Source organism: Schistocerca gregaria, chromosome 3 (genome assembly GCF_023897955.1).
Source record: "Schistocerca gregaria isolate iqSchGreg1 chromosome 3, iqSchGreg1.2, whole genome shotgun sequence".
NCBI classification, from domain to species: Eukaryota; Metazoa; Arthropoda; class Insecta; order Orthoptera; family Acrididae; genus Schistocerca; species Schistocerca gregaria.
In genome coordinates this window covers 847,391,434-847,418,014 of record NC_064922.1, presented here as the reverse complement: position 1 = coordinate 847,418,014, position 26,581 = coordinate 847,391,434, and the positions used below count along the sequence as shown (strand labels likewise).

At 42.2% G+C, this 26,581-nt stretch overlaps 1 protein-coding gene across 1 annotated transcript in view; it reads left to right on the top strand.

The window, feature by feature from the left end:
- LOC126354754 (corticotropin-releasing factor receptor 2-like) overlaps positions 1–26,581 on the top strand; it is a 310,840-nt gene that overhangs the window by 187,772 nt on the left and 96,487 nt on the right. The window contains exons 4-5 of the mRNA XM_050004635.1: positions 4,359–4,478; positions 19,086–19,254. Of these exons, the coding sequence (XP_049860592.1) occupies positions 4,359–4,478; positions 19,086–19,254 (289 nt within the window). The remainder of the gene's footprint in view (positions 1–4,358; positions 4,479–19,085; positions 19,255–26,581) is intronic.

Sequence of the window (26,581 nt, the reverse complement as noted above, 5' to 3'; positions counted from 1 at the left end):
TGACATATTTTTTAAAAAAATTCATCCCCTTAGAGCAGTGGTTCCCAACCTGGAAAAACTACCTCTGAGGGCTAAACTGAAATTTTATGAGGAGTAAAATCTGAACGATTCGACTCTGCTTCAGCCACGAATCTAAATTATTTTCAAAACATCATTACTAATCGTATTATCACGATTTAATGAGTCTCTAATACCGATTGTATAAATTACCAATAATTACTTTTTCTGAACTTAGTAATATTAATGCTATTATATAAATGATCAATAATTACTTTTTCTCAAGTTAGTAATATTAATGCGATGGAGGTTACAGGTTTCTCACATAGTCCACCCGTTACACAAATATGTTCTGCTTTGTCTCGTATATCGCTGCTGATAGAAGTGAGACATGGAACAAATGCTGAATCTGTGAAGTTGTAGATACTACCTGCAGTAGTTAAGAAATTGCTTCATTACTCTCTTCGAAACAGATAAATAAATTAATTGGCAGCACGACATAGCAGTAACTACATGACGGCTGCTATAGTGCTGTACACAGTATTATTGTTACTATTACTATTACGATTAGTATCTGTGGTCAGGTACAAAGCATTAACAGTCTAGAGTCTTCAAATTGCTTCCAGTTCAGAAATATGGAGTGCAGCAAATAACTTTTTTAACTTGGTTAATTTTAAATGGGGTTGCAGTATGCAGGTCAAGCAAATGCCGCAATGGAGGGGAGTAATGCAGGGAAAGCATGTTTTGTAACAGGTGTGTACCCTCAGTGCTGATAGTTAGCTTTCTTATCTGATAAGGGGTAGTGAGTAGCACCTGCGATGCATCACGAATTCCTTCGACGAACCATTTTGAACACAAACTGAATATCATTCATCTTTTATCATTTTAAAAATAAAAGTGCTCCAAGAAAAGTCTTTCATTCTACAATCTAAAGTTAGTAATAATGTGGGGAAGGGGGGGGGGGGGCAACAGACGGTGGAGGAGTCGGGGAGGGGGAAGGCTGGGGGACAGAGCTAATGTCTGATTGCACTCAGGGGTAATGGCCTAAGAAAGCTTGGGAACCACTGCCTCAGTGGTAGAATTTCAAAAAATTCGCTCTTAAGCAATGCCCACAGTATAAGACTATATTCTTAGCATCTGAACGATACTAAACTGTCACTCAGTCTCTCAATCCCAATTACGGGTTGCCTATCGAAAAACTTCGAGAGTCTGTAATAATTTGACTGTCAATATTCCGCGTAATTATGAACCGAATTTAAAAACTTAAAAAGCTGGGGTATCTACTCATTCATACGTATAACTCACGTTAAATGGGAGCGATGAGCTCGCTTTTTGGTACCGTCTCCCAAAATCAACCAACCAACTTCACATTCAAGGTATGACACAATAATTAAAACATTAAAGTTACAAACTGTAGATGGTTGGTTCATTGCTTTGAAGGGACCAGACAGCGAGGTCATCGGTCCCATCGGATTAGGGAAGAATGGGAAAGGAAATCAGGAGTGGCCTTTTAGAGGAACCAACCCGGCATTTGCCTGCAGCAATTTAGGAGAATTACGGAGTCTGGCCCGACGCGGGTTTGAACCGTTGTACTCCCGAATGCGAGCCCAGTGTGCTAACCGCTGCGTCACCTCCTTCGGTAACTGTACGTGTCTAGAAGCAGTGTAAGTGGGGCACGCAAATTACCCACACTATATTACTACGGTATTTGAGTCTGAGAACACTTACGTGACTTACAACAAACTTAACATATAATGTAAGGAAATAAAACTATATGATTCCGCAGACATTTCCAAATCTTAGCCATGATGTCTAACACTTGAAGAGTGCAAATACTCATCTCGGGTTTGCCATCGGATCCTGTTGTGCAAATCCCACAATATTTCGTCTATACAGCGGTTCGACGCCTTGATGGCCATCAGTCGCGTCTTGCAGTAGCGACCACAGCAACTACGGCCATCTGAAGACGTGACGAAATGTTATGCCATTTGCACGGTATGATCCGGCGGCAAATCAGAGAAGAGTATTTGCAACAGATCGTAGACAAAGCCTGAAAAGTCACACCTGAAGAAGAGTTTTATCTGATTAAAGCACCTATGCCTTGGTTTCAGACAGGATCCCTCGTTTCGTTCAATGCTGAGGTGCTATTCCAATGCGCTTGGGGAGCCCTGAAATGGTGTTCGAGTTTATGGGGAATACCAAGTGGGCTGAGGTGTGAAAATGAATTTGGGGTGAAGAGGAAGGCGCGCTAGGGTAGTCCATTCAGTTGTGCAAAGCCACTGTGCCGGGGTGATGTGGTGGTTAGCACATCTGTTTAATGAGCAGGAGTCCTGGATTAGAATCCCGTCTTGGTCCAGATTTTCATTCTTCGCTTCAATATGACGTAACTTAAAACCTTTTCTAAACATCTCCTTGCTTACAGTCGCACAAAATAATGAAAGAAATACAGTTTATTCCTCACGGAATGATCCTCGCCCATCCAGTTTTGGAGTTCAGACATAAACGTTTTACGTGCTTAACGTCAAATATTTAAAACATTAACTCATATGTAACGTCATAGCACATTTGGAAATGTTTTATACGTGGTTTCTTTGAAGAATCGGGAGTGGGAATGTGGATTGAGGGGGGAATTACTGGGAGAATAATGTTAGCACTAAAATATACCGGCCACCGTGTTATCCTGTGACAACAGCATCATTCCGATGCGGTGTGGAGGAACCAAAGTGAAAGTGTGAAGATTGTTTTAGTACATGAGGAGTGACCTATAACATAAAAGTAACCAATTAAGGCAGTTATGGACGGTGTAGGCATGGCCAGAGAAGAGGCCAAGGAGCTGTGGATCGCTCAGGAAATATTCGAGCTTATGGATGGGTGAAGAATATTGCACTGCTTGTGCTGTTAAACATACTCGCTTAGCCATCGTCTGTATAAGGAAATGACGACGGCTGAAATTTATGCCGTACTTCTTAATAATACAGGAACTCCAATATCGTCTTCATCCGCCGATACCGGGCAGTTACTTCCAGTTAAAATGTCCCCCATGTACGAGACTTATATAATGTGTACGAGTACAAGTTTTGACCCAGCGACGACGACATGTGGAAGTTTGTATCTGACTGTGAGTCGTGCACGGATAGCCGAATCGGTAAGGCGATGGATAGCATAGAACGGGAAATCCGGCTTCAATTCTTGTTCCGGAATAAATTTTCACTATCATCATTCCCTTATACAGCTGATAGTTGTTCGTATTTTCAACTGCGTATGCAGTTCACGTAAAACAATATCTAAGAATTCATTAACGACGGAAGAACCCAGCAGTATACGTAAATTATGAGTAAATTTAACAGTAAATGCAAAGAGGCCAACTCGAAATGAATGAGAGAAACTTGTTGACTTGAGATATTAAGAAATATATGAGTATAGCAGAAATTGACATGGTGCACAGTTTTAAAAAACAGCGAAATCTGGTTATTTTACGGTAAACTAATGCATGATGGACGAACCTAGAGGACCATAGGATGCAGAATAGCAGATGCGTGGAAGGAAGGAAGATTAATGTCCCTGCGGCATCGAAGACATTATAGACAGTGCACAACCTCGGATTGTTGCAAAGATAGTGAAGGAAATCGGCAGTACCCTTTCAAGGTAACCATTCCGGCATTTGTCTGGTGCGATTTTGAGAATCCACGGAAAATTTAAATCTGGATAGCTGGACGCGGATTTGAACTGTCGTCCTCCTGAATGCCAGTCTAGAACAACGACCAACAGCGACATCTGGGTCCATCAGACGCACGGAGAAGAATTCTACTCTGCAAGCCCGGTGGTTACTTTGTATACAACTGTCACTTTCCCTTCTCCTGTTCCAGTCGCGATCGTTTCTAAGTCTCTGTTAATGTTAAACTCTGGATTTTTTGCGAGATACTCAGTGTGTTTCTAAGCCTTTGCGTTTGCCAAGTAAGAAAAACTCATTTTTCTCTCCAAGTACATTAATCCTCTGATTGATTTGTCCAACTCTGTGGTTGTTGATGTGCTATCTCTAGAACTAGAATGGTGCATTGTGACTTAATATCTTGAACACAACACATTGTTCATCAGTGAGTCTTCTGGCGGGGAGAGGCAACGTGGCATCATTAGGTGACATCACTTGCGATGGGCACATTTGAAACGGCATCGAGATAGGTGTGCTAGCCTTAGACCCAGCGCTAACAAGTTTCTTTTAGTCATGTAGGATGTTCCACATGTCATGTGAGTCCATAGCATGATGAGCTGTTGCTGATATTAACGTTTATTTCAGTTATGGATGTTTGTGTGTCAGGTATTAGCCGACTGGAATGTACTACATTTCACTGTATTGTTTACAGATCGGTGTCCGCTGTCATGGGATGGGTGGACCTGCTGGCCTGAAGCCCCAGCGCCATCTGAGCAGCATCTGCCGTGCCCTCCACAGACCACCGTCAGCTCACAGCTGCCGCACTGCCCACGTGAGTACAGGGGAAGATAAACGCATGTGTGTGAAGTGAGTGAGTGAGTGTGTGTGTGTGTGTGTGTGTGTGTGTGTGTGTGTGTGTGTGTGTGTGTGTGTGTGTGTGAGAGAGAGAGAGAGAGAGAGAGAGAGAGAGAGACAGAGAGAGAGAGAGAGAGAGAGAGAGTTTGTGTGAGCATGAGAGAGAGTGTGTGAGAGTTTGAGAAAGAGTGAGTGAGAGTGTGAGGGACAGTGGGTGAGAGTGTGAGGGACAGTGGGTGAGAATGTGAGAGGAGTGAGACAGAGAGTGGGAGAGAGTGTGAGAAAGAGTGGGTGAGAGGGTGAGGGAGAGTGGGTGAGAATGTGAGGGAGAGCATGAGAGAGAGTTTGTGACAGCATGAGAGAGAGTGTGTGAGAGTTTGAGAAAGAGTGAGTGAGAGTGTGAGGGACAGTGGGTGAGAGTGTGAGGGACAGTGGGTGAGAATGTGAGGGGAGTGAGACAGAGAGTGGGAGAGAGTGTGAGAAAGAGTGGGTGAGAGGGTGAGGGAGAGTGGGTGAGAATGTGAGGGAGAGCATGAGAGAGAGTTTGTGACAGCATGAGAGAGAGTCGTTGAGAGAGTCGGTGAAAGCGTGAGGGAAAGTGAGTGTGAGTGTGAGGGAGAGTGGGTGAGAGTGTGACGGAAAGTGGGTGAGGGTGTGAGATAGAGTGGAGGGGCAGGGGCTGTTCCTACTGAGTGGAACTAGAAAGTGACACATGAGGAGCGAAATATCTTAGCAGACTAATAAAGTTTCCTGTGATGCATTATAGAGTATTAGAGGTGTGTACGAGGGTGGCTGCACTGCTACCAGAAGTCTCGCGTTACGTCAATCTTAACTCCTTACCAAAAGAATATGAGTTTCGTTGAAATTATAAATTTTATAAGACAGCAAAGAATTAGTACAGATTTTCAAATAGAGAGAAATTTCAGTATTATTTATATCATATTCACATCATATACAGAGAAACCGATTGGTGTGATCAAATTTTGATTTTGCTTTCAATAGCAATTTCTGAAAATAGACATTTGGGGGATTATGTTAATAACACATGGATGTAAACAAAAGAAAAAAATTGTGTTTATAGATGAAATACATTTATCATCAAAGGAAATGGAACTCCAAACTTGATTCATGCTATCTTTTCCAGATGAAAAACAAACAAGGAGACATTAGAAATACATCACGGTTTCAACATTTTCATTAAATCCCTTAAGATGTACAAAACAACATACCGAAAATGTATTACAGCAAGACGAAAATACAGTAAATTATGTGAAAGTGATAAATTTAAGAAAATCATCATTTGTAGTGCGATTGACCACCTTAGTATCGGGAAAATGCTAGGAATTTTCATACAATCTGTGGAAATCCTTTCATTACATATACAGTTTCACATCCTCAAACTTTTTCTCCACATTAGCACAGTAGCATAGAGAGCCGCGAAGCCCAATATTTAGTGGGACTTCTGGCTCCTTTTCTTTAGTACGCTTTATTTTTGTACGCCCATTTTCCTACCATTTCCTTAAAATTTATCGGAGGTTGCTCATGCTTCTGCTTTTCTCTGATCCCATTTGTTCAGAGGTTCTAGTTTCATGCTGCGTTTCCCCGCCCATCGCTTTTCGTAAAATTTCCTAAAAAATTTGCAGACAGGGTTTCGATCGCATTGTAAAAGTAGCCTGACCACTTAGTACAGGTATTTGGTCTTCTGTATATTTTTTGTCACTGTCGTATGGTCCTAGCATAAAATTGTTTACGGTTTTTACAACAGTTGCAACGGTTTTCATTCAACTTGCAAAAATTTGGCTGTGGATGCCCATCTATTAAACTGAACTATAAATTATTAAAATTCATTCAACAACCAAGATCGCATAAAATATTTCTTTATTTAAGGCAACCGGTTTCAATAGGCTTTGCTGTTACATTCAGGTCTGTAAGAAAGCGCATGTACATGGAATATGTCTCATAAGTTAACATTTAACATTTGATATAACAGTTTTAGTTTGGTATTATAAAAACCGGAAGCGGACCTATACGTTTACACACCTCAAAAATCATTTTGTTGTAATAAGTGTTCGTTTTACGCTGAACATCAAGCATAAAATGTCAAGTGGATAAAAATCAGGACATTATAAAAGGTTTGTCATCACTAAAGTATTTAAAGGCATAAAGGATCTTTTGCAAAATGCCATGTCCATAAAGATATTGTTCACAGATACTTGTTACGTCACACATACACGGTAGACAATAGCATGTCTGTTTGCATATGCTGGACATATTCTAGATAGTGGAATCCACTTTAAACAGCTTATAAGGTATAACAGACAGGTGTTACTGCAAAGACAACATTTGTATAGTGTGTTGCAGCAACTAGATGGGTCTTACATCGGAACCATGTGACAGATCGTAAATAATTCTCTTTTCAAATTGGTATCTGCTGCTCCTTCCTAATTCCATCTATTGTCCCTATTAGTCTTTGATGAAGATTTGAGAGGAGCGAAGATTACAATAAACGTTCTAGTTCACTTAGTTTTTCATATTGAGTTGGTTCCAGTTCTTCTTGTCTGGGGGTCTGATTCTTGAACCTGAAAATATCTCACTTTAGGTCCTCACGGTTGCATTGAACTACATAAATTTTAAGATTGTTGTTGCAGAATTTTTGTTTTTACGCTGATATATTTTCTCACATTTTAGTATATCATCCACTCTTCTAATTTTTCACATTAACAAAGCCGAAATTACATTTTCGCACAAAATACGAAAATACGTCCGATGACATCAGAGGCACGCATACTACTACGTCATTGTGCGGTAATAACAATATCAGAAAGTGTTTACGGTTTTTTTAACAAATGAATTTCTACTAGTTTCTGTTACATTATTACTTTCGATTATTATTTCATAAATGAATCCAGAAATATTCATAGTAACCAATATTATAACATCGAGACTAAAACATTTTATGAAGTAATTCATTTTCATAAATCTTAGCTTGAAAATAACATTCCTTGTATAAGATTATATGAAAGTTTTCAGAAAAGCAGCTGACCTGCCGAAAATTCGAAAAATAATACTGGTACCGACAACTACTGTTGAGGAAAAGTAATGCCAGAGGAGGATGTCCCCTTACAATATTTAAAATTAATTACCTTAGTGAGTGGCCTTTAAGAACAGTAATGATTACAAAACTGTGCTTTACTGGCAACAGAAATACATATTTAATTGTGACAATCCCCTTTACAGATTCTTATTATTCCATGCGTAATAGAAAAATTAAGGTACTTACTGTGCAATAGTTTATTTCGTTGTTATTGTGGCGCTTATATGCCGCAATCTGGACAGGTGCACAAGTACACAGCTGCAGGTGTACCGTGTTTGCGTGATGCAACAAGAATCTGTGAGCAACACATATGTGGATATGGCCTTTTCCAAATGCTGCTATACGTTTTTAAATATTTTAGTGATGACAAATCTTTTATAATGTGCTTATTTTTAGCCAATTCATATCTTGTACGTGGGGTTCGGTGTGAAATGAACACGTTTTACAACATAAAGATTTATAAGTTACGTAAATGTGCAGGTCCACTACGGTTTTTATAATGCCGAACTAAAACTTTTACATCAAACGTTACATATTAACTTATGAGACACATCCCATGTATAAGCACTTTGCTACGGACCTGAAGGCGACAGCAAAGTCTTTTAAAACCGGTTATCTTAAATAGAGAAATATTTTATGCGATCTTGACTGTTGAACGGCTTTTAACAATTAAAACAGATCGCTATTCAGTATTCTCAGTATGAAAACATTCAAAGAACTGTGACTAATATGTTGCAAAAGAAAACACAATATTGCGTTAATTGTTTCCGATGAGTTTTCTTATAGGGACGTTTCCCTGTAGGTCTTTGCCTTTCTGGCATCCCTGATTTTATCTTGACTGTTTGATACCAGATACAAATCTTGGATTTCCAGCCGTATAGTTATTGCCACCGACAGAATGTGGAATGTGGAAGAATCGACCGTTTATACGGTAATTTCCAAGAATGTTTGTCTATCGAAGCCGTGGGTTCCAAACGATACGTATAGAAAGTGCGATTCTATATTGCTGCCCCGACTGTAGTGGCGGGCGTTATGAGCAGTTTTTACAGTGGTCACTACAGCAACGACAAAAGAAGAGCGTTGACTAAAATACTTGTAATTACGAAGGAAATGACTTACCTCACTCGTCGTCGACGTTTTCGTCACGAGAATGTCCATTTGATGTGTGTGCTACCTGGAAGACTCTGCCAACTTCACACAAAAATATGGCTAGAGTGTCACATGCGTCAACTTGTTCTTGCAACCCCATGTTATGAAAATACAGATACTGAAAGAAGTGGAGTTCGTTCCTTTCTCCTCGACGCTCTTCTCTTTTAATGGAAGATTTCGCTGATTTCCTCAGCCACTCGATGTTCTGCGTGTGTACACTGCTGTCATCGGAACACGAATTCTACACAACGGTTCAATAACTCGTGGTTGACTTCTTCTGCTTTCAGTATCTTGTAGGATTGAAAGCCGTCAGTAATCACCTTGCTACTGGGTAGTATAAAGTACTTTTTATAAAACTGGCTAAAGTCACCCCGTATTTGGAGAACTTTATTACCACAGAGCATTTCCGGCACTCTCGTTCTATACCACCGAATACCCAAATATGTTCGATTTGATTCTTTAAAGGTCGTCCTCTCTGGTTTTTCCTTCTCGGTGTGTGCGACTCGTCCGCTTTAACTACTTTATTTGGTCCACTGATCGGTACACTGTCGTTCGTCACAATTATATGATACACTTCTCTGCAAAATCACATACGGTATTGGTAGCTAAGTCAATTTCCGATGCTGTTGCTTGCAGGACGAAGTCCCTAATCCAGTAAGATACAAGAATTATTCTGTTCTGGATCAATAACTGTGAATAGTGAAACCATGTGTTCTTCCTGATAGTCTTCCGTTTACCACAGTTTTCACAATGAAATTGTAAAAGAATTTCGCTGTCAGAACTCTTCTTACGAACTTTTATAGACCGCCCCACCACCGTGTTCACAGTCCCTCCTTTCGTTATCCGGTATTAGACCACATTTCCGACAAAAATTCAAAGAATTTTCTACATTACATAAGCATGGAATTAGAGTCTTCCAAGTGAGTCAATCGGCTGAAGAAATGCCTACTACCGCAGACACTCCAACTCAATACCGACATAAACCGTGTAGGCTCCCTTAGCGATACACAAATAATTTATCATGAAGCCTACTACTACAGTCGCGTGATCGATTTAGAATCCGACGTTCGATATCTATCATTTAGAGCCCGCGGCTTCGAGAGGCAAACGTTCTTGGAAATTGCCGTTTCTACACTGAAAACCTTCGCAGTCATGCATCCCGGAACGGATCGTAAATACCTCGGTGGTTTCCTCCTTCCACTTCTACCACACGGCCTGACGTCAGCGGTGTCTGTTTTCGGCAGGGTTGCGGTCCAGCGTAAACCTCGTTTCCGCCATCGTGTTTAGCCCCGAGACACAGCGCAGCCGTCGGAAATGCGTGGAATGTGGTGCAAGCTGGAGACATCTGCGAACTCGTCCTGCCCTTGGGTACCGGAGGAGAGGTTGATTCGCGGCAAAGCTGACAGTCATTCGGATCCGATTTCATCGCTACCGAGGACGACCCGTCTAAGAGCTACGTGCACGTTCTAGTTTGTAAGCAGCAATACCAACTATACTGATCAAGCAAAACGTTATGGCTACTGCCCATCGCGAAACCGAATGCCACCGGACAGCATTGCGATCACGTGAGGCGGTAAAAGACTTACGTAACAGTAGCAAAGACGACTGGTGAATCATTTTAGGGACGATACAGGACGCAAATGGGGAAAACCACTGACATAAGCATTTCTGGCAAGGGCAGCTTGTGGTGTCTCAGCGCTCAGGAATGAGCATCTCGAGAGCCGCGAATCTGGTCGGCTGTTCGTGTACTACTGTTGGGGGCATCTACAGAAAGCGTCTCAAGGACGTTTATACCACGAGCAGGTGACATGGCGTTGGACGTCTACGAGTCATCAAAAAAGTGGAGAAGAGATGGTGGCCCACTCTCTGAAGCAGAATAGATGGCTATACATTCCTGACATCTACGATGTCTGATAACTGAAGAAAATTTGAAAAACCAAGATCGCTAAAAAGAAAAGAAGCATCTTCATTTGGATAACTAGTTTAGACAGAGCTGTGCTGTCATCATGGGATCTTCATGGTATGGTCAATCAATATGCTGCGTAAAACGACTTGAAATACTAGTAGACAATATCTCGTTCAAATTTAAAAGCATAATATCCTATACATATAGCGCTCCCGTAGGTACATAAAAATACCGTCGTAATCGAATCCAACGTTTTGTCAAAATTTGAAATTAATCGGAAAAGAAATTCCAAAAATTTAGGATTTTGAACAAACGAACGTTTATATCTATCATAATATTAATACGTGAACACGAAAATTGAAGTACCGATTTTTAATATTAATTGTACAAGGAGGGCACTGATCCTTTTATAATTCGAATGGAACTTTGCAATACATATGAAGAAAAGAAAAAATCATCATGTGTATACATAGACACAAATGAGAAATGTATTCCTTTGTCTCTGATGTTGCTACCAACTTTTACCACGCGTAACGATCGGGTGCTATGGCAGAATCGACACACGAAAGTAACAACATTTCGTTAAGTTCTATTCTACAGACGTTCATGTTTGAATGTCGCAGATGGTTCATTTGCAGTAACGCACGCTTACTGGATAGCAACAGCGCCGTAACTGCTACGGTGTTGATGTTGACGACAGTGGTAAACGAAACGTAGTAACGAAGACATCGGGGACAATAACGTTGTTTATTAGCGTCGTTTTTTCACTTACTTTAGTCCAAGAATAAATGGAACTACCTGTGTGTTCGTCTGTTGGCGTCACGACAAATTTTAAGGTATTCCTAATTTTCAGTATCTTCATTTTAAGTAGCAGCAGCGTCCCTTATTATAAGGAAACTATTTTGTTTCAGGCTATGCCTCAGAGAAGAACGTTGACGGGTCGGACTGAAAGACGAAGAACCAGAGCGACACAATTGTTGTGTAGAGAAAGTAATAGGAAGAATGCAGATGTTGGTAACGATAATTCTATTGTCGTACTGAAAGCTATATTTAAATGTGCCCTGAACACAATCACAAATAATTTTAATAACTGTAATTGCGGTTTGATGACTTTACAGTGCAGATTTTTTTATGCAAATCATTTCGCGTCTGAGGTGACTTTACGCGATAAAACAACATTCACATTGTGTTGTCATAATGGAAAAGGTAATTTGCTGTCACTAACACAAAATTTATTTTACAATGCAGTGTATCACGGACTCCCTTCACATCATCGAACAATTGAAGAGAAATCAAAGAATTATTTCAAGAATACATGTAGCTACAATGCAGCATATGTTACGGATCAGTTCTGCGGCCAAAATTTCAGACGCGTTTGTACACATTTAAATTTACTATTACGGATCAGGTCCAGTGAGCAACTGGTCGAATTTCGACCACACGCGATACTAGTATAAGCAAAAACATACATTTTCGTATGTTCAGAATCTTAAAACTCCGAAGGTTCTTATCCGATTGATTTCAAATTTTAACACAACGTTGCATTCAAATACGCGCGTGTTTTCAAATACCGATTATATGGCGTGATGGTATGGGGCGGCATTGGTTACACGTCTCGGTCACCTCTTGTTCGCATTGACGGCACTTTGAACAGTGGACGTTCAGATGTTTTACGACCCGTGACTCTACCCTTCATTCGATCGCTGCGAAACCCTACATTTCAGCAGGATAATGCACGACCACATGTTGAAGGTCCTGTACGGGCCTTTCTGGACACAGAAAATGTTCGACTGCTGCCCTGTCCAGCACGTTCTCCAGATCTCTCACCAATTGAAAACGTCTGGTCAATGGTGGTCGAGCAACTGGCTCGCCACAGTACGCTACAATACTCTTGGTGAACTGTGATATCGTGTTGAAGCTGTATGGGCATCTGTAACTGTACACGTCTGTCTGACTCAATGCCCAGGCGTATCAAGGCCGTTATTACGGGCAGAGGTAGTTGTTCTGGGTACTGATTTCTCAGGATTTATGCACCCAAATTGCATGAAAATGTAATCACATGTCAGTTCTAGTATAATATATTTGTCCAATGTATATCCGTTTATTATCTGCATTTCTTCTTGGTGTAGCAATTTTAGTGGCCAGTAGTCCATAAAATGCGCGAGTGACGTAAAACAATTATCTGGCCCTAATCAAAATTTCCACTTACCTCGCGTCTTGACAACATTGTTGAAGATTTCTCGAAAACACAACAGCAAACAGCAAGCAGGCAGCGGCAACCAAGATTTCTATTTGCAAACAAAATTTGCAACTGTTGCGTACCACTTGTGGTAATGCGTAACGACAAAGAATGGAGTGGGGAGAGAGTAACTATTCCCACACAGTGATATCCCAAGACAACGATTTTAGAATGAAGTATATATATTCAAAAAGACAGCTTCACACATAACACAGGGCAGAACAATACTATCGTTAACAAAGAGAACAATGACTTAAAAGGAGTCCAATGTTAACAGAGAATTTCTATAAAAATCAAACAGCTTAATCAATTAATATGTTAATGCCTGACTCAGGGAAGTGGGGCGGTCTTTCTTTCGGCTCTGAGCGAGTGAACAAAATCAACTAGCTTCCAATAATCATTTCTAAAATGTAGTCCGCAGTGCTGCAGTCTTACCTCAAATATCTTTCCATGAAAAATTGATATTAAAATTTTATATTCCTTTCGCTTTCCGATATGTACATCATATTCACCCTTGCTGTCCCTTACAATAATTCCTTCTTCATCTAACTGATAGTATCACAAGTCAACACAGCACCACAGAATACGTCCATCTCCCACCACACTTCAACTAAGAATGGACAGGACTGTGCAGAGCAGTGGTCTCTATATTACCTGGATGTTGAACTACAGCTGTTTGGTCGTGCCAGCCTTAGATGCTCGCATCTTGTTTCTTGCAGAACTACAACGATTCCGCTCCCACACCAGCCATTTACATCACATGTTGACATAACCTGAAGCATGAATGTATGCTACCTCCTTCTCGTGGGAGGTGTTGGAAAGATGAATCATCCTGGAGCCTGTTAGGCTTCTCTCACGTCGCGTACGAAGTCGGCAGCACAGAAAGGGATTTTTCTCGTAACGAATATTGATCTCCGTACTTACAAAAACAGGAAATAAAGTGCTAGCAGTTTTTAGTATTATTTAAGGTACTCATCATTACGTTATGATTCTACCTAAATAAAGCAATGAAACTGCTGTTATGAATTTGGAAGCGGACGTGGACAGAGAAGGTCAAGTAAATGAGAAAGGCATAATGTTGATTTTATTATTAATTTACGCTTGCAGAATTTGTTCAATATGAGCACCGGGGAAGTCGACGAGTTTCTACATCCGTAGAACGACGAGATCAACAGTTTTTCGCAGCAGTTCCGGTGGAATACTTCTACGCATTCAAATGTAATCACCATCACTCGGAACAACGAAATGAAAATATAACGAACCATACTGAAGAAATAACTATAAATACTGCTGAAAGGTAAAGCATGACATTGCAAATGTTCCCACACTACGTTAAAAGTCTGATTAGTCTCCTGATGTCAGATCAGTTCGTTTAAACATCTGTAGGTAAGTTTTCACTGTTGACTGACTGTTCGATGAACCGGTTAAATATTTATCTACCTACTATTTCGGTAAGCTGTTCGCGTGGACGATGAAACCGAAGGCACAACGGACGAACCCAGGCAGGACCAACACGTGTGAAAGTGAAAGAGATGTGTAGCACTCCTGTGGCTGTGGAGCGGGTCCTGGCTCTCCACAGCGTTTGCTTTTGTAGCCGAGGTTCTGTTTAGGCGACGAGGGATAAGCTTGTCCGCTGTAAAAGACCACAGATATCTCTCTCTCTGTGGAAATTCTTGTGTGCCTCTCCGAGGAGGGCAGATGTTGGTTTTATTCCGGAACTTTTTCTCCTTTAGTTTGTGTCCCTGGCAGGCTTACGACAAAACGGCGTATCCTGGCTGTGGGTGAAACAATCAAGGGCAGTCTGAGTTTCCAATTGGCGTCTAGCTTTCGATGTATGTGAACAGAAAAATACCACATGTGGGGGACTACGAAAAATTCTGATTGCTTCCCACCAGTGGGAAGCAGCGTTGCACTTGTTCGTTTCCATATAGGTTCAGTCGAGATGGAGAAGATAACATATTAACATTTTCTTGTGCGACCGACAGTTTCATTAATAAATTATGTTTCGACACTGCACTGTGTAATTTTTGTTATCGTGGCAACCAGCCGCCTTTGTAGCCAGGCAGCGAGGCTGCATTGCAAAATAAGTTTACAGCAAAATGTTAAGTAAGCTAATACGCTTAGTATTTCACAACAGAGTAAGGGAAATATTCGATCCATATATACGACTGTCGCTATGAAACTGTGAAATGTAAAAATACGGCATTATTGTTATCATTTGGTGTCGTCAGATCCGTGTGGATGATTATGTTGCAGTACCTTGACACACATCGCAGAAGGTGGTTAAACCGAGGTGCCCTCTGCGGCTTGTGAAGAATGCAAAAAAAAATCTCTCGCAGAAACACACTAGCGAGCACACACTTTGTCGGTTAAACCGCAGAGAAAGACTTACAAGCCGATGCACACTGACGCTAAGCTCCGCACTATTTGTTCCGCGTGCTGTGTGACGTACTTCCGCTCTGCTAGTGACCTCTGCAGCAAGCCTCTAGGATTAGCTAGCCCCTTCGCTTCGCCTGCTGAGTCAGCCGTCCTGCGTAGTTACCGTTATTGCAGGGAAGTCTAACTTGCAGGAGTTGCACTCACTGTCACAACAAAGAAAGTTGTTCCAACAAAATCGAGTTTGCGAGTTAATTGCCAATGAGAAGTTACGACTAGCTAGTTAGTTGTTACTATCAGCTCTTTTAGTTGCCTTCTTAATTAAGTTCAAATTCAAATGGCTCGAAGCACTATGGGACTTAACATCTGAGGTCATCAGTCCCATAGACTTAGAACTATTTAAACCTAACTAACGTAAGGACATCACACACAGCCGTGCCAGAGGCAGGATTCGAACCTGTAGCAGCAGCGCGGTTCCGGACTGAAGCGTCTAGAACCGCTCGGCCGCAGCGGCCGGCGACTAAGTTCACCGCTATTATTATCAGACACCAGAATGCTCGCATGCCTGTTTGTTCCACTGGACACAAGGTTTAATAATTGCAGTGGTTTTTCTGTAGTGTACTGTGAAACAGTTTAAGATAATTTTCATTCCGCTTTCGTTCTCGCAATTCTACGCAATAACGCACCACGTGAGAGTGAAATAACTACGCAGTATTTGTTTGTCTTCCCTTATTTTATACAAAATCCAGAAAAACATTCATTTACCGGAATACAAGCTTACATATTCTTCGCTGTTTGAGCCACTTGCACATGCATACTCTACCTAAAGCTTCCTCATAACTCAACCCTTTTTAAAAATATTATATTCCAATCTTTCACTTTGTCTATACCACGCCAGCATTCTCTCAACAATGCTCCTACACTGAAGGCGTGTGTAAAAATGGTATTGACGCTTTTTTACACATATCTTAAAAGATAACACACGGCAACGATTTACACTGGGGACAGCCCCTTGTGCCGTTTCGCTACGAGTCGTCGCTCACTTCAATATGAAGTACTGTCCCCGTTCCTAAAAATGTACTTGAAATGTAAACTTTTAGGTTAAGTCCTCATACTATTGGGCTAAAAGCTCATCATGTCCTTCCTTAACAAGAGAGAACACACTACTGTAGCACGTTATGCGTTACGATGTGCTACACACGCGTACCTGTTATTGAAAGTATGGCACCTGTCGTACTCGAGTTAGGTTATAATACCTCATTCTTCTCTGCAGTGGATCACAAATTCCTTCAAGCATCATCTTGACTGTTCATCATCTGTACCACAGAGAGTGCTGTACACTTCATTTCTGAGATCGTCCCAGACACATAAATCCAGATGATTAACGCCAAGTGCTCTTGGAATCCGAGGCAAACACCCAAATCGACCATCTATGTTAGACCGCATTATGTAGCCTCATATCGGCAGCAAAACGTATCTGTTTCCCATAATGCATATACTCGATTTCCCAAATATAAACAGTTAGTGAAGCCTGAGTCAATTGGGGGTACAATCGAACAGCTTATATTTCAAGCACAATATTTCATACTAAAGACAGCGACAGAAATCGCAGATGATAAGTCCTATAGTGCTCAGAGCCATTCAGAAATCCATGGGATTTAAATCCAGAGACCTTGGAGGCCATGGCAGAGTCCCTCTTCTATCTATTCACTGTTGACCATACGTCCGTGCTAGAAACCGACGCACTCGTAAATGAAAATGTGCTGGAGCACCGTCATGCGTGAACTACATGTTCAGGTGTTGGTTCAGTGGGACATCATCACGTACATCTGGAAGTACAGTCCGCAGAAACCTCGCGTGCTGCAGTCCGGTTAGTCTCTGTGGTAGGAAGTGTCGTCCAATTATGCGGCCTCCTAGCAGTCCTCTCCAGACGTTCAACGAATAACACTGCTAATGTCGTGATACGTGCGTTGCATCAGGATTGACATCGGCCCAAATTTGACAGTTATGGTAATTAAGAATACCGCCACAGGGAGATCCAGCCTCATCCATGAACAGAATACTGCTTACAAACAGGGGATTCAGAACACACTGTTGTTGCACCCATTCGCAAAAATTCTCTCTAGGAGGGAAGGCTGCATTGTTGAGGGCTTGCATTCGCTGGAGACGATATGGACAGAGTCCTTGTCTATGTAGAATCCGCGACGCACTGCTGTGACTCGTGACACACTCTTGGATAGCAATACTCTTTGTTGAAGTACTCAGACGTTCGTGTACAATACTAACACTCTTTCCTCAACATAGCCGCGCGGGATTAGCCGAGCGGTCTTAGGCGCTGCGGTCATGGCCTGTGCGGCTGGTCCCGGCGGAGGCTCGATTCCTCCCTCGGGCATGGGTGTGTGTGTTTGTCCTTAGGATAATTTAGGTTAAGTAGTGTGCAAGCTTAGGGACTGATGACCTTAGCAGTTAAGTTCCATAAGATTTCACACTTTTTTCCCCTCAGCATCGAGTGTTATGGATCTGGGTCGACCTTCTCATGGTGGGCGAAACTCCCGCTTTCTCTAAGGCGCTGACGTAACCAGCTAAATGTACGGCTGTCGGGCTGCCTGCAGAGAGGAAAAGCTTCCTCATACAATCGTGCAGCCTCAAGGGCACTACCGTTCACCTTGCCATACGTGAAGTGCATGTTAGCGTACTTTTCATTGGTGTAGCTTCAGTGCATGATGCCTTCACGTTCGTAACTGATTGTGAGGACGCTTCGGCACAGTGCACAGAGTGTTGGGTTGGTTGGGGGGAAGAGACCAAACAGCGAGGTCATCGGTCTCATCGGATTAGGGAAGGACGGGGAAGGAAGTCGGCCGTGCCCTTTCAAAGGAACCATCCCGGAATTTGCTTGGAGCGATTTAGGGAAATCACGGAAAACCTAAATCAGGATGGCCGGACGCGGGATTGAACCGTCGTCCTTCCGAATGCGAGTCCAGTGTGCTAACCACTGCGCCACCTCGCTCGGTACAGTGCACAGAGGGGGGGGGGGGGGGAAAGTTGCGCATGCGTAAACAAACAGATAGTCGATTCCAGACCTTGAGATACCAATATAAATACCGCGGTATCTAGGAGCTGGTTACCAACTCGAATTAATGTGATACCTCACCAATAGTTGATTTGTGGACCAATCTTCTTTGGAGCTTTTACGCTATTTTTGGACAGTACATTCCATTTGTGAATTATTGACAACCACTTCTGAAAAATCCTTTATTTCTTACACCTTAAGATAAGCAGCCTAAGTTACTTCTTCCACACCATGGGTCAGTCTGTCTTAAGGTACATGAAATATTCTACATTCCATTTTTACTTTACTCACACACTGTACATTTTCATCTCTTCCTAGCATTGCGTCATCTACTGTGTGTGCTGAGGACCCCAGCACCTCACTATAATTCACACTACAGAACACCCCTTTACCAGCACCTGCTCACCCACTTGCTGCTGGCTGCTTGCAGAGCTGTCCCACAGAGAGTGCCTGGCTAGTGGCTCACGGCAGCTGCTCACCTGCTACTCGCTCTTACCAGCACTTGCCTACCCATTTGTAAGCCGGCCGCTGTGGCCGAGCGGTTCTAGCCGCTTTAGTCCGGAACCACGCTGCCTCTATGCTCGCAGATTCGAAGCCTGCCTCTGGCATGGATGTGTGTGATGTCCTTAGGTTAGTTAGGTTTAAGTAGTTCTATGTTCTAGGGGACTGATGACCTCAGATGGTAAGTCCCATAGTGCTCAGAGCCATTTGAACCATTTGAATCACCCACTTGCTGCTGGCTGCTTGCAGAGCTGTCCCGCAGAGAGTGCCTGGCTGACGGCTCGTGGCGGCTGCCCACCGACTACTCGCCCTGCAGCCGGCTGCCTGGTGTGGTGCGCCGCCTCTGGGTCACCGTGGCAGCCCAGGCTGTGTCTGCTGCCTGCCTGGCGCCCGCCATCCTGCTCTTCTCCTCCTATGGGTGAGCACAACAGCAGCCACACACTTCTGCATCAGGTTGACACATCACACCAACATGAAAACATCTAGTGCATCCAAAGGCTAAGCATAATGGATCATGTACTGTAGTGTCCTATCAGCTATTTTAAAGGTTTCTAGGTTCCAGGTCACTGAAGGTAAACTGACAACGGTCCTATTTATATGTTATTCACAGATTACATGAGACAAATCAGTGACTTTGAGCATGGACTAGTCATTCAATGTCACATAAGTAACATGTATTTCAACCCTGCTAAAGCTGCCCAAGTCGTCTGTTCGTGACATGATTCTAAATTGGAAATGTGAGGGAAAATCCACAGCTAAAACAAAAGAAAGGCCTCTGGTACTGACAGACAGTCACAGGCAAGCATTGTAGAGTGTGGTTATGAAAAAGATAAAATTGCATGGAATCAGAGGAATGAATCACTCGTGACTTCGAACGTACTACCAGCCCTCCAGCTACCACAACCAATGTGGGGAGCACGTTAAACAGAATTGTGTACAGTAGTCAACCAGATCCCGAAAACCAGGCGTTTGTGTATTCTGTGCTAAGCGGCGTTTGGGGGAGGGGGTGGGGGGGTGTAAACAGCACCACTGGGCAGTAGACGACAAACAAGTGATCTCTAGTGATGAGCAATGCTGTAACCTGTGGCATTGAGGTGGAAGGGTTTGGTTTCGACAAACGCCTGGAGATCATCACCTCTCGTCTTGCGTGATGACTGGGTGTTGTGTGATGTCCTTAGGTTAGTTAGGTTTAAGTAGTTCTACGTTCTAGGGGACTGATGACCTTATCTGTTAAGTCCCATAGTGCTCAGAGCCATTTGAATTTTTTTTTTACCCTCTCGTCTTGTGTACCACCAACAGTGAAAGGTAATGGGGGATCTTGTTCGTCATCAGGGTATGCTCCCCTTATCGAGATCAAAAAAGCGCTAATTGCAAGAGGATGTGAACACATCTTACAGCGTTATGTGTCCCATACAGCTGCAGCTACAGTACACCCCCAGAACAGTTCGAAGACAATGACTCAATTGTGTGAGCGTGACAGTGTACCATATCATACCAAGCAGCATCCGCTAGTCAATGTCATGCGAACAATAACATTCCTGAAATGTAATGGTCTGCTCAGACTCCCAGTCCAAACCCAATGGGTGATCCTTGGCATCACTCTGGCCGTCGACCTCTCTTCACAACATCTGCATCCAACATCAAAACCTTCCTAGGTTTTGGCTTCATTGAGATAGTTACCGTTTGATAACTCTAGCATGAAACATTCTCGTCCTCATCTTACAACTGCTCAAAAGAAATTTAAGACGTTAACTCGCGTGGTAAATTTTCTGTCACGTATAGCACAAGGTGGTGTCTCTGGCACCCTTATGTTCAAATCGAGATTTAAGGCAAAAATTTATGAAATTTTTAATTTATGCTATATAACATTTATTTTCACAATTATTTAAGTATTATTTAAATGCTTCTAGTTTATTTTTTCGCACTAAACAAAGCCTGTAGCATTTTACTATTGATCACCAAAAATCACATAATTTTGTGTGGTTATTTTAAATAGTACACATAAAAAGAGCTCTGTCAGATTCACATGGACTTCTATATGTAGAAACAAAGGGAGCGAACAGACCACAATGAAACAAGAAAATAATCATAATTTACATAGGTCAGAAACCAATGGTTTTTCCCATACGACTTTTAGCAGAGTTCCCGAGGATACAAACTACAGTTTAGCACTTGAGGGTAAACACATTACAAGTCTTCCATATGGCCACCGTTCATGTAAAGGCAGGCTAAGCACCTATCACCATCGATGCCTGCACACGTTCAAAAATCCCAGATGTGTTCCGAATGACTAACCACCATACTCAACGTGCTCGTGGATTACATCTACACTACCAACAGGGCCGGAACATGCGATAATTCTTAAATATCGCTACACAAAGAAAACTCAACAGGGGAAACGGACAGGCCGTGATATTGGCGAGCCAAGACTGATACACTAGTTTTCCAAAATTCGTGCTAAATTAAATTTATTTGCATCTCAAAATATGGACAACTATCAACTGTAGAATGGAATGACGAAACAAAAATTTGTGCCGGTGTGGGACTCGAACCCGAGTTTCCCACTTATCGCGAGCTGTCGTCTTACCATTTTTATTTTTATTTTTAAATCTCATTTTGTTCGTTTTCGTTCGTTGGATCTGCTCGAGGCGGACGTCGCAAGACACCCGTTTCAGTTCGCCAATGATTCGTCTATCCGTGCATCACTAAGACCAGCCCAAACTTCTATGTCGTCAACGATGCGTCGACAACCTGTACTCGTACATCCATTATGTGTATTCCCGTACAGATTAGAGATTTTAATTGGAAGTCGCTCTCCCAGTGTTGGCGGATAAATACGATATTGCAGTGCCTGTATTATTCTGAATTATGAAGCAACGGTCTTTTGGAAATGCATACACGACCAAAAGAACTTTTCTTCATAATTCAGAATGCATGTCTAAAGGAATTTTGTGTCATAATTCAGAATAAAGCAGGCAATTGCAATATCAGATTTGTGCTACGTATTCCCGAACAGCCACATGAACGTGTGCCTGTGTACCATATACGTACCCTTTCGCCATAAGGAGCATTATAAAAAAAGTTGTTTAGTTTGTATTACTGGAAATAAATGTGCGCACGACAAGTAATTCGGGGATGTAAGAAACGTGACACTATCAACCGATCACCACCGACACTACCCGAAAGGCCAACGAAAAATATCGCTGATTTCATTGGTAGCATGTGGGCTCTCATAAACTCAAACGTGTCTGTGGATGTTCAGATTATAGCTGTCTGTAAATTACACGTTGACTAGGAACTGTGGAGCAATCAAACATGGTGTAAGGATCCATTAGCAGGATCCGGGCTGGAAAACCAGGTGCAGTCAGGGCTTACACACTTTGTATGTGATAAGGATACAACATCCACTCGTATAGTATCCACCGTACGGCGGACGGGGAATACTTGCTGCTGCGTCAGTCCTTCTGATACTTGCGTCCAGCATCGTGTCAACTTGTTGCAGTATACGCTTCTCCAATCGTGGTGTCGACACTGTTCTCGGTCTACCTTTATGCCAGATGTAGAGATTAAATGAACTGGTCTCGTGGAGGCGCTGATGGGACCTCGTGAACACACTACTGTCTTGCTGTCTACTCTGAAGATATGCTTGATGATACAATCTTGCTGCCTCGAGTGCTGTACCACTACCACATCTGTACTTGAAATAGATGTCATCTGTAAAAGAATGTGCAGCTGTGGCAACCACTTCTAATGGCGCATGTGCACAGTGTGTTTGCTGCTCACTTTAGGAACTCATACCTGGAACGTAGGACCAGACACTAACACCATTGTAACATTGGCATAACTTCACATCGGTTTCCGTAGCTATGTTTATTAGGATTACTTGCTTGTTTCAGTGTCCTCCGCTCGTCCCTTTCGTTTGTATTTATAATATCCAAATACCCTGCATATTATACAACCATTCATCAGGTAGATGACTGTGGTTTCGCCCCCATCATCGGCACCTCAAGGTTCACTCACCACATTGTAAAGCAACTAGGCAGCAGATGGTCATAAACGGTGATAGTTTGCTCGTACATGGCCGTCAATGGCCTAAGTTGTACGGCTACATCCTACAACCCTTCGCAGATCTGCAACAACTGACATCACACTCATAACATTAACATCATTCCTTTTGTGAGCAGCCAGTCCTTATGTATCACCTGGATTGGATTGGATTGTTTGGGGGAGGAGTCCAGACAGCGAGGTCATCGGTCTCATCGGGTTAGGGAGGGACGGGGAAGGAAGTCGGCCGTGCCCTTTCAAAGGAACCATCCCGGAATTTGCGTGGATCGATTTAGGGGAATCACGAAAAACCAAAATCAGGATGGCCGGACGCGGGATTGAACAGTCGTCCTCCCGAATGCGAGTCCAGTGTGCGTATCACCTCTTCAGCACATCCTGAGATACAAGTTTTACTCCACTTTCGGCATTGGTCAGAAGCAATCTTATATCTTTCCACCAATAAATAAGCTTTGCAGTGAACACATGGTGCGTAGTGGGGCGCTCACTCTGTTGTGGAAATAATTCAAAAGCCAAGATCGCTTAAATACTGTTTACTGGATAACCGGTTTCAACACACTAAAGGTGCCATCGTCGGACCTAAATGTAGCTTAACATTTATAAACCACTTGGATATAACGACACATGAAGCAGACCAGCTGATATAAAACCACTGTCACAAAAATAAAAAAATAAAACAACTGCTCTTGTTGTCATTCTTTTCCATCAGATACGTAAAACTGAAGTCACAAGATAAAACTATTTGAGACATGACCGCTGCTCATCTAACGACAGTCAGCACACTAGTGTGCCAGATAGTTTTGTCTTGTGACTTCGGTTTTACGTATCTTATGAAAAAAATGACCATGAGAGCAGTTGTTTCTCACTTTTTGTGACAATGATTTTATATCAGCTGGTCTGCCTCATGTATCGTTATATCCAAATGGTTTACAAATTTTAATCTACATTCAGATCCGATGATGACACCATTAGTGTGTTGAAACCGGTTATCCAGTATACAGTATTTAAGCGAGCTTGGCTTTTGAATTATTTCCACAATAAGTAAGCTGTTACTGATTTATTAAAGGTTGTCTCTTTCTCCTAGTTTTTAGGCTATTCTTTTATGCTAACCATAGTTTGTTACCTGTCATTAGGCGTGTAAGAAACATGTCTAGGCGTTTTATATCGTCTCTAAGATCTTACATATCTTCTCGCAGTGAGAACATAGTCTGCACCCAGTAACGTTTACAGCAGGAGGGGCTTAAATTACCTCCACAGAGTTGTGTGTGAGCTGACACTAAAAGTAACGATAAAGGGAACGAAAGTGTCCGATACTCTTCATTGGTTCAAGGAAGTCATGCGGATGCACAGAACGAACAAATGTTGATATGATTGTATGGTTACATTGTTGAGGAAAGTATGGAGGAGTTTGTGGTTACATCACTAAAAGTACGCAACGTCCAGCAAAGGAGGCGTCGTTGGAACAAGACACTACTCTCATAACGAAACAAGCCATTCACTTGTAACTAAATCTGGTCCATTATCCTTATTATTTCCATTAGATTTCATAGTGTCTCAGAAATTTTCAGTGTTAAGCTAACGTTATGGCAGAAGTGAATAAATCGTTACTGAGGTCCAGAAATGTGAAATTGTACGATAGCAGTGAATGTAGAATCCGTTACCCCTATCCTGGAGCAAACACACAGTAATCTTTACCCCTTCATTTGTGTTAGTTCTTCATTCTGTGTAACTAACAGTCTTCCCACAAACACATGACAGTTTACTACCTTTCCTGCTGTCCAGGATAAAATAAGCACTAATGTCTAGCTCTTGCCAAATGTACTTGGAGGTACTAACCAACCTAAAACCATACTTCTCTCAACAGCTATAATTATTATTCTGAATGTGAAGTACATGAGGATTTAATGCTGTTCACAACACTGTCCCTAGACATCAATAGAATTATCTGTACATCAAACCACAACACTATATATATTCGCCTGGCAGGCAGAAGGGCGTGAGCACTCACCATGCGTATGCAATGTTTCTCACCTGCCTCTCGTGAAAGGTGTAAGACGAGTTCCTGACTAGTTTCTAAAATATCTTTCTCCGCTTACAGACACCCATTCTTAAGATTTTCGTGTTCAATTTACTAGGGTAGGTAGGATGCAGCACTCTGGTTTAGTAGATCCTATTAGTTAGCTGAATCCTCTGTTCTCCAGGCCCAACGGACTCAATAAAAAGATGTCTAGCATCGCCGGGAAGCGTCATCAAACATATGGCCTGTAACGAAAGTTGTTCCCCATTACATGATGTATCACACCTGGACGTTAGATGCAAAGACTTCGGAACCCCCGTATAATCAAATGAAAAACAACCACCTTCATGATTTATGTACAGCATACTTACTGAGTAGAAATATTTGGCCGCTGGTTGTTGTCAGGTAGCTATCAAGGTGTAGTAATTTGCGCTGTCTGAATATTGTACAAATGACAAAAACTAGACCCCAATTTTCGTGAGCCATGCTACCTAATGATGAATTCTACAAGAAGTTGTGCATTCGTACGCAAAGACTGTTAGTACCTGAGACAAAATTTACGAATCGCAAACAAGTCGTGTTTCGTTATTCACACTACTTGTTTCTTTGTGAGTTTCATTCAACGCTAAAAAATGATCTGTGTTTCGTCTTCTTACGAAGTCAGCTTGTCCCTTTGCCTTGCTGAAATCTACTTTTTATACAACTCAATTTTTTGTACGTTGTGAATGTTTCGCACACTGGGAAAGGGGATTGGTAGGTCCATCGCGTTTTACAGCTTAATATTTTCCTTTCGTGTAAAGTAGAATAATTATAGAATCGTTCCGTTGTAGTGAACGATCTTCATCCACTCACATTCTGTGAACATTTCTGCAAGCTTTTTTGTGCAATTATTTCTGCAGCTTTCACTATTTCTATTGCAACATCCCATTCAGGCGCCACTCATCCCTTCATATCCCTACTGAATTTATGTTCGTCATCTGGCTTTACTAACTATTGAACAGAAACGATTTGAAGAAAAGTAAAAGTTTTCGGTAGTTGCTCATTCTGCTTTAAATACCCAGTACATACACTGAAGAACCAAAGAAACTGGTACACCTGCCTAACATCGTGTAGAGCCCCCGGGAGTACGCAGAAGTGCCCGAACACGGCTTACCATGGACTCTACTAATATCTAAATTTGTTCTGGAGGGAACTGACATCATGATACCTCCAGGCCTGTTCATAAGAGTAAGAGTAAGAGGGGGTGGACATCTCATCTGAACAGCACGTTGTAAGGCATCCCAGATATGCACAATAATGTTGATGTCTGGGGAGTTTAGTGGCCAGCGGAAGTGAGTTTGGTGACTAGTGGAAATATCTGAACTCAGAAGAGTGTTCCTGGAGCCACTCTGTAGCGATTCTGGAAATGTGGGGTGTTGCACTGTCTTGCTGTAATTGCCCAAGTCCGTCGGAATACATAATAGACAAGAATAGATTCAGGTGGTCAGACAGGATGCTCACGTACGTGTCACCCATCAGAGTCGTATCTAGACATATCAGGGGTCCCGTATCACTCCAACTGCACACGCCCCGCACCATTACAGAGCCTCTACCAGCTTCAACAGTCCCCTGCTGACATGCGGGGTCCATGGATTCATGATGTTGCCTCCATACCTATACACGTCCA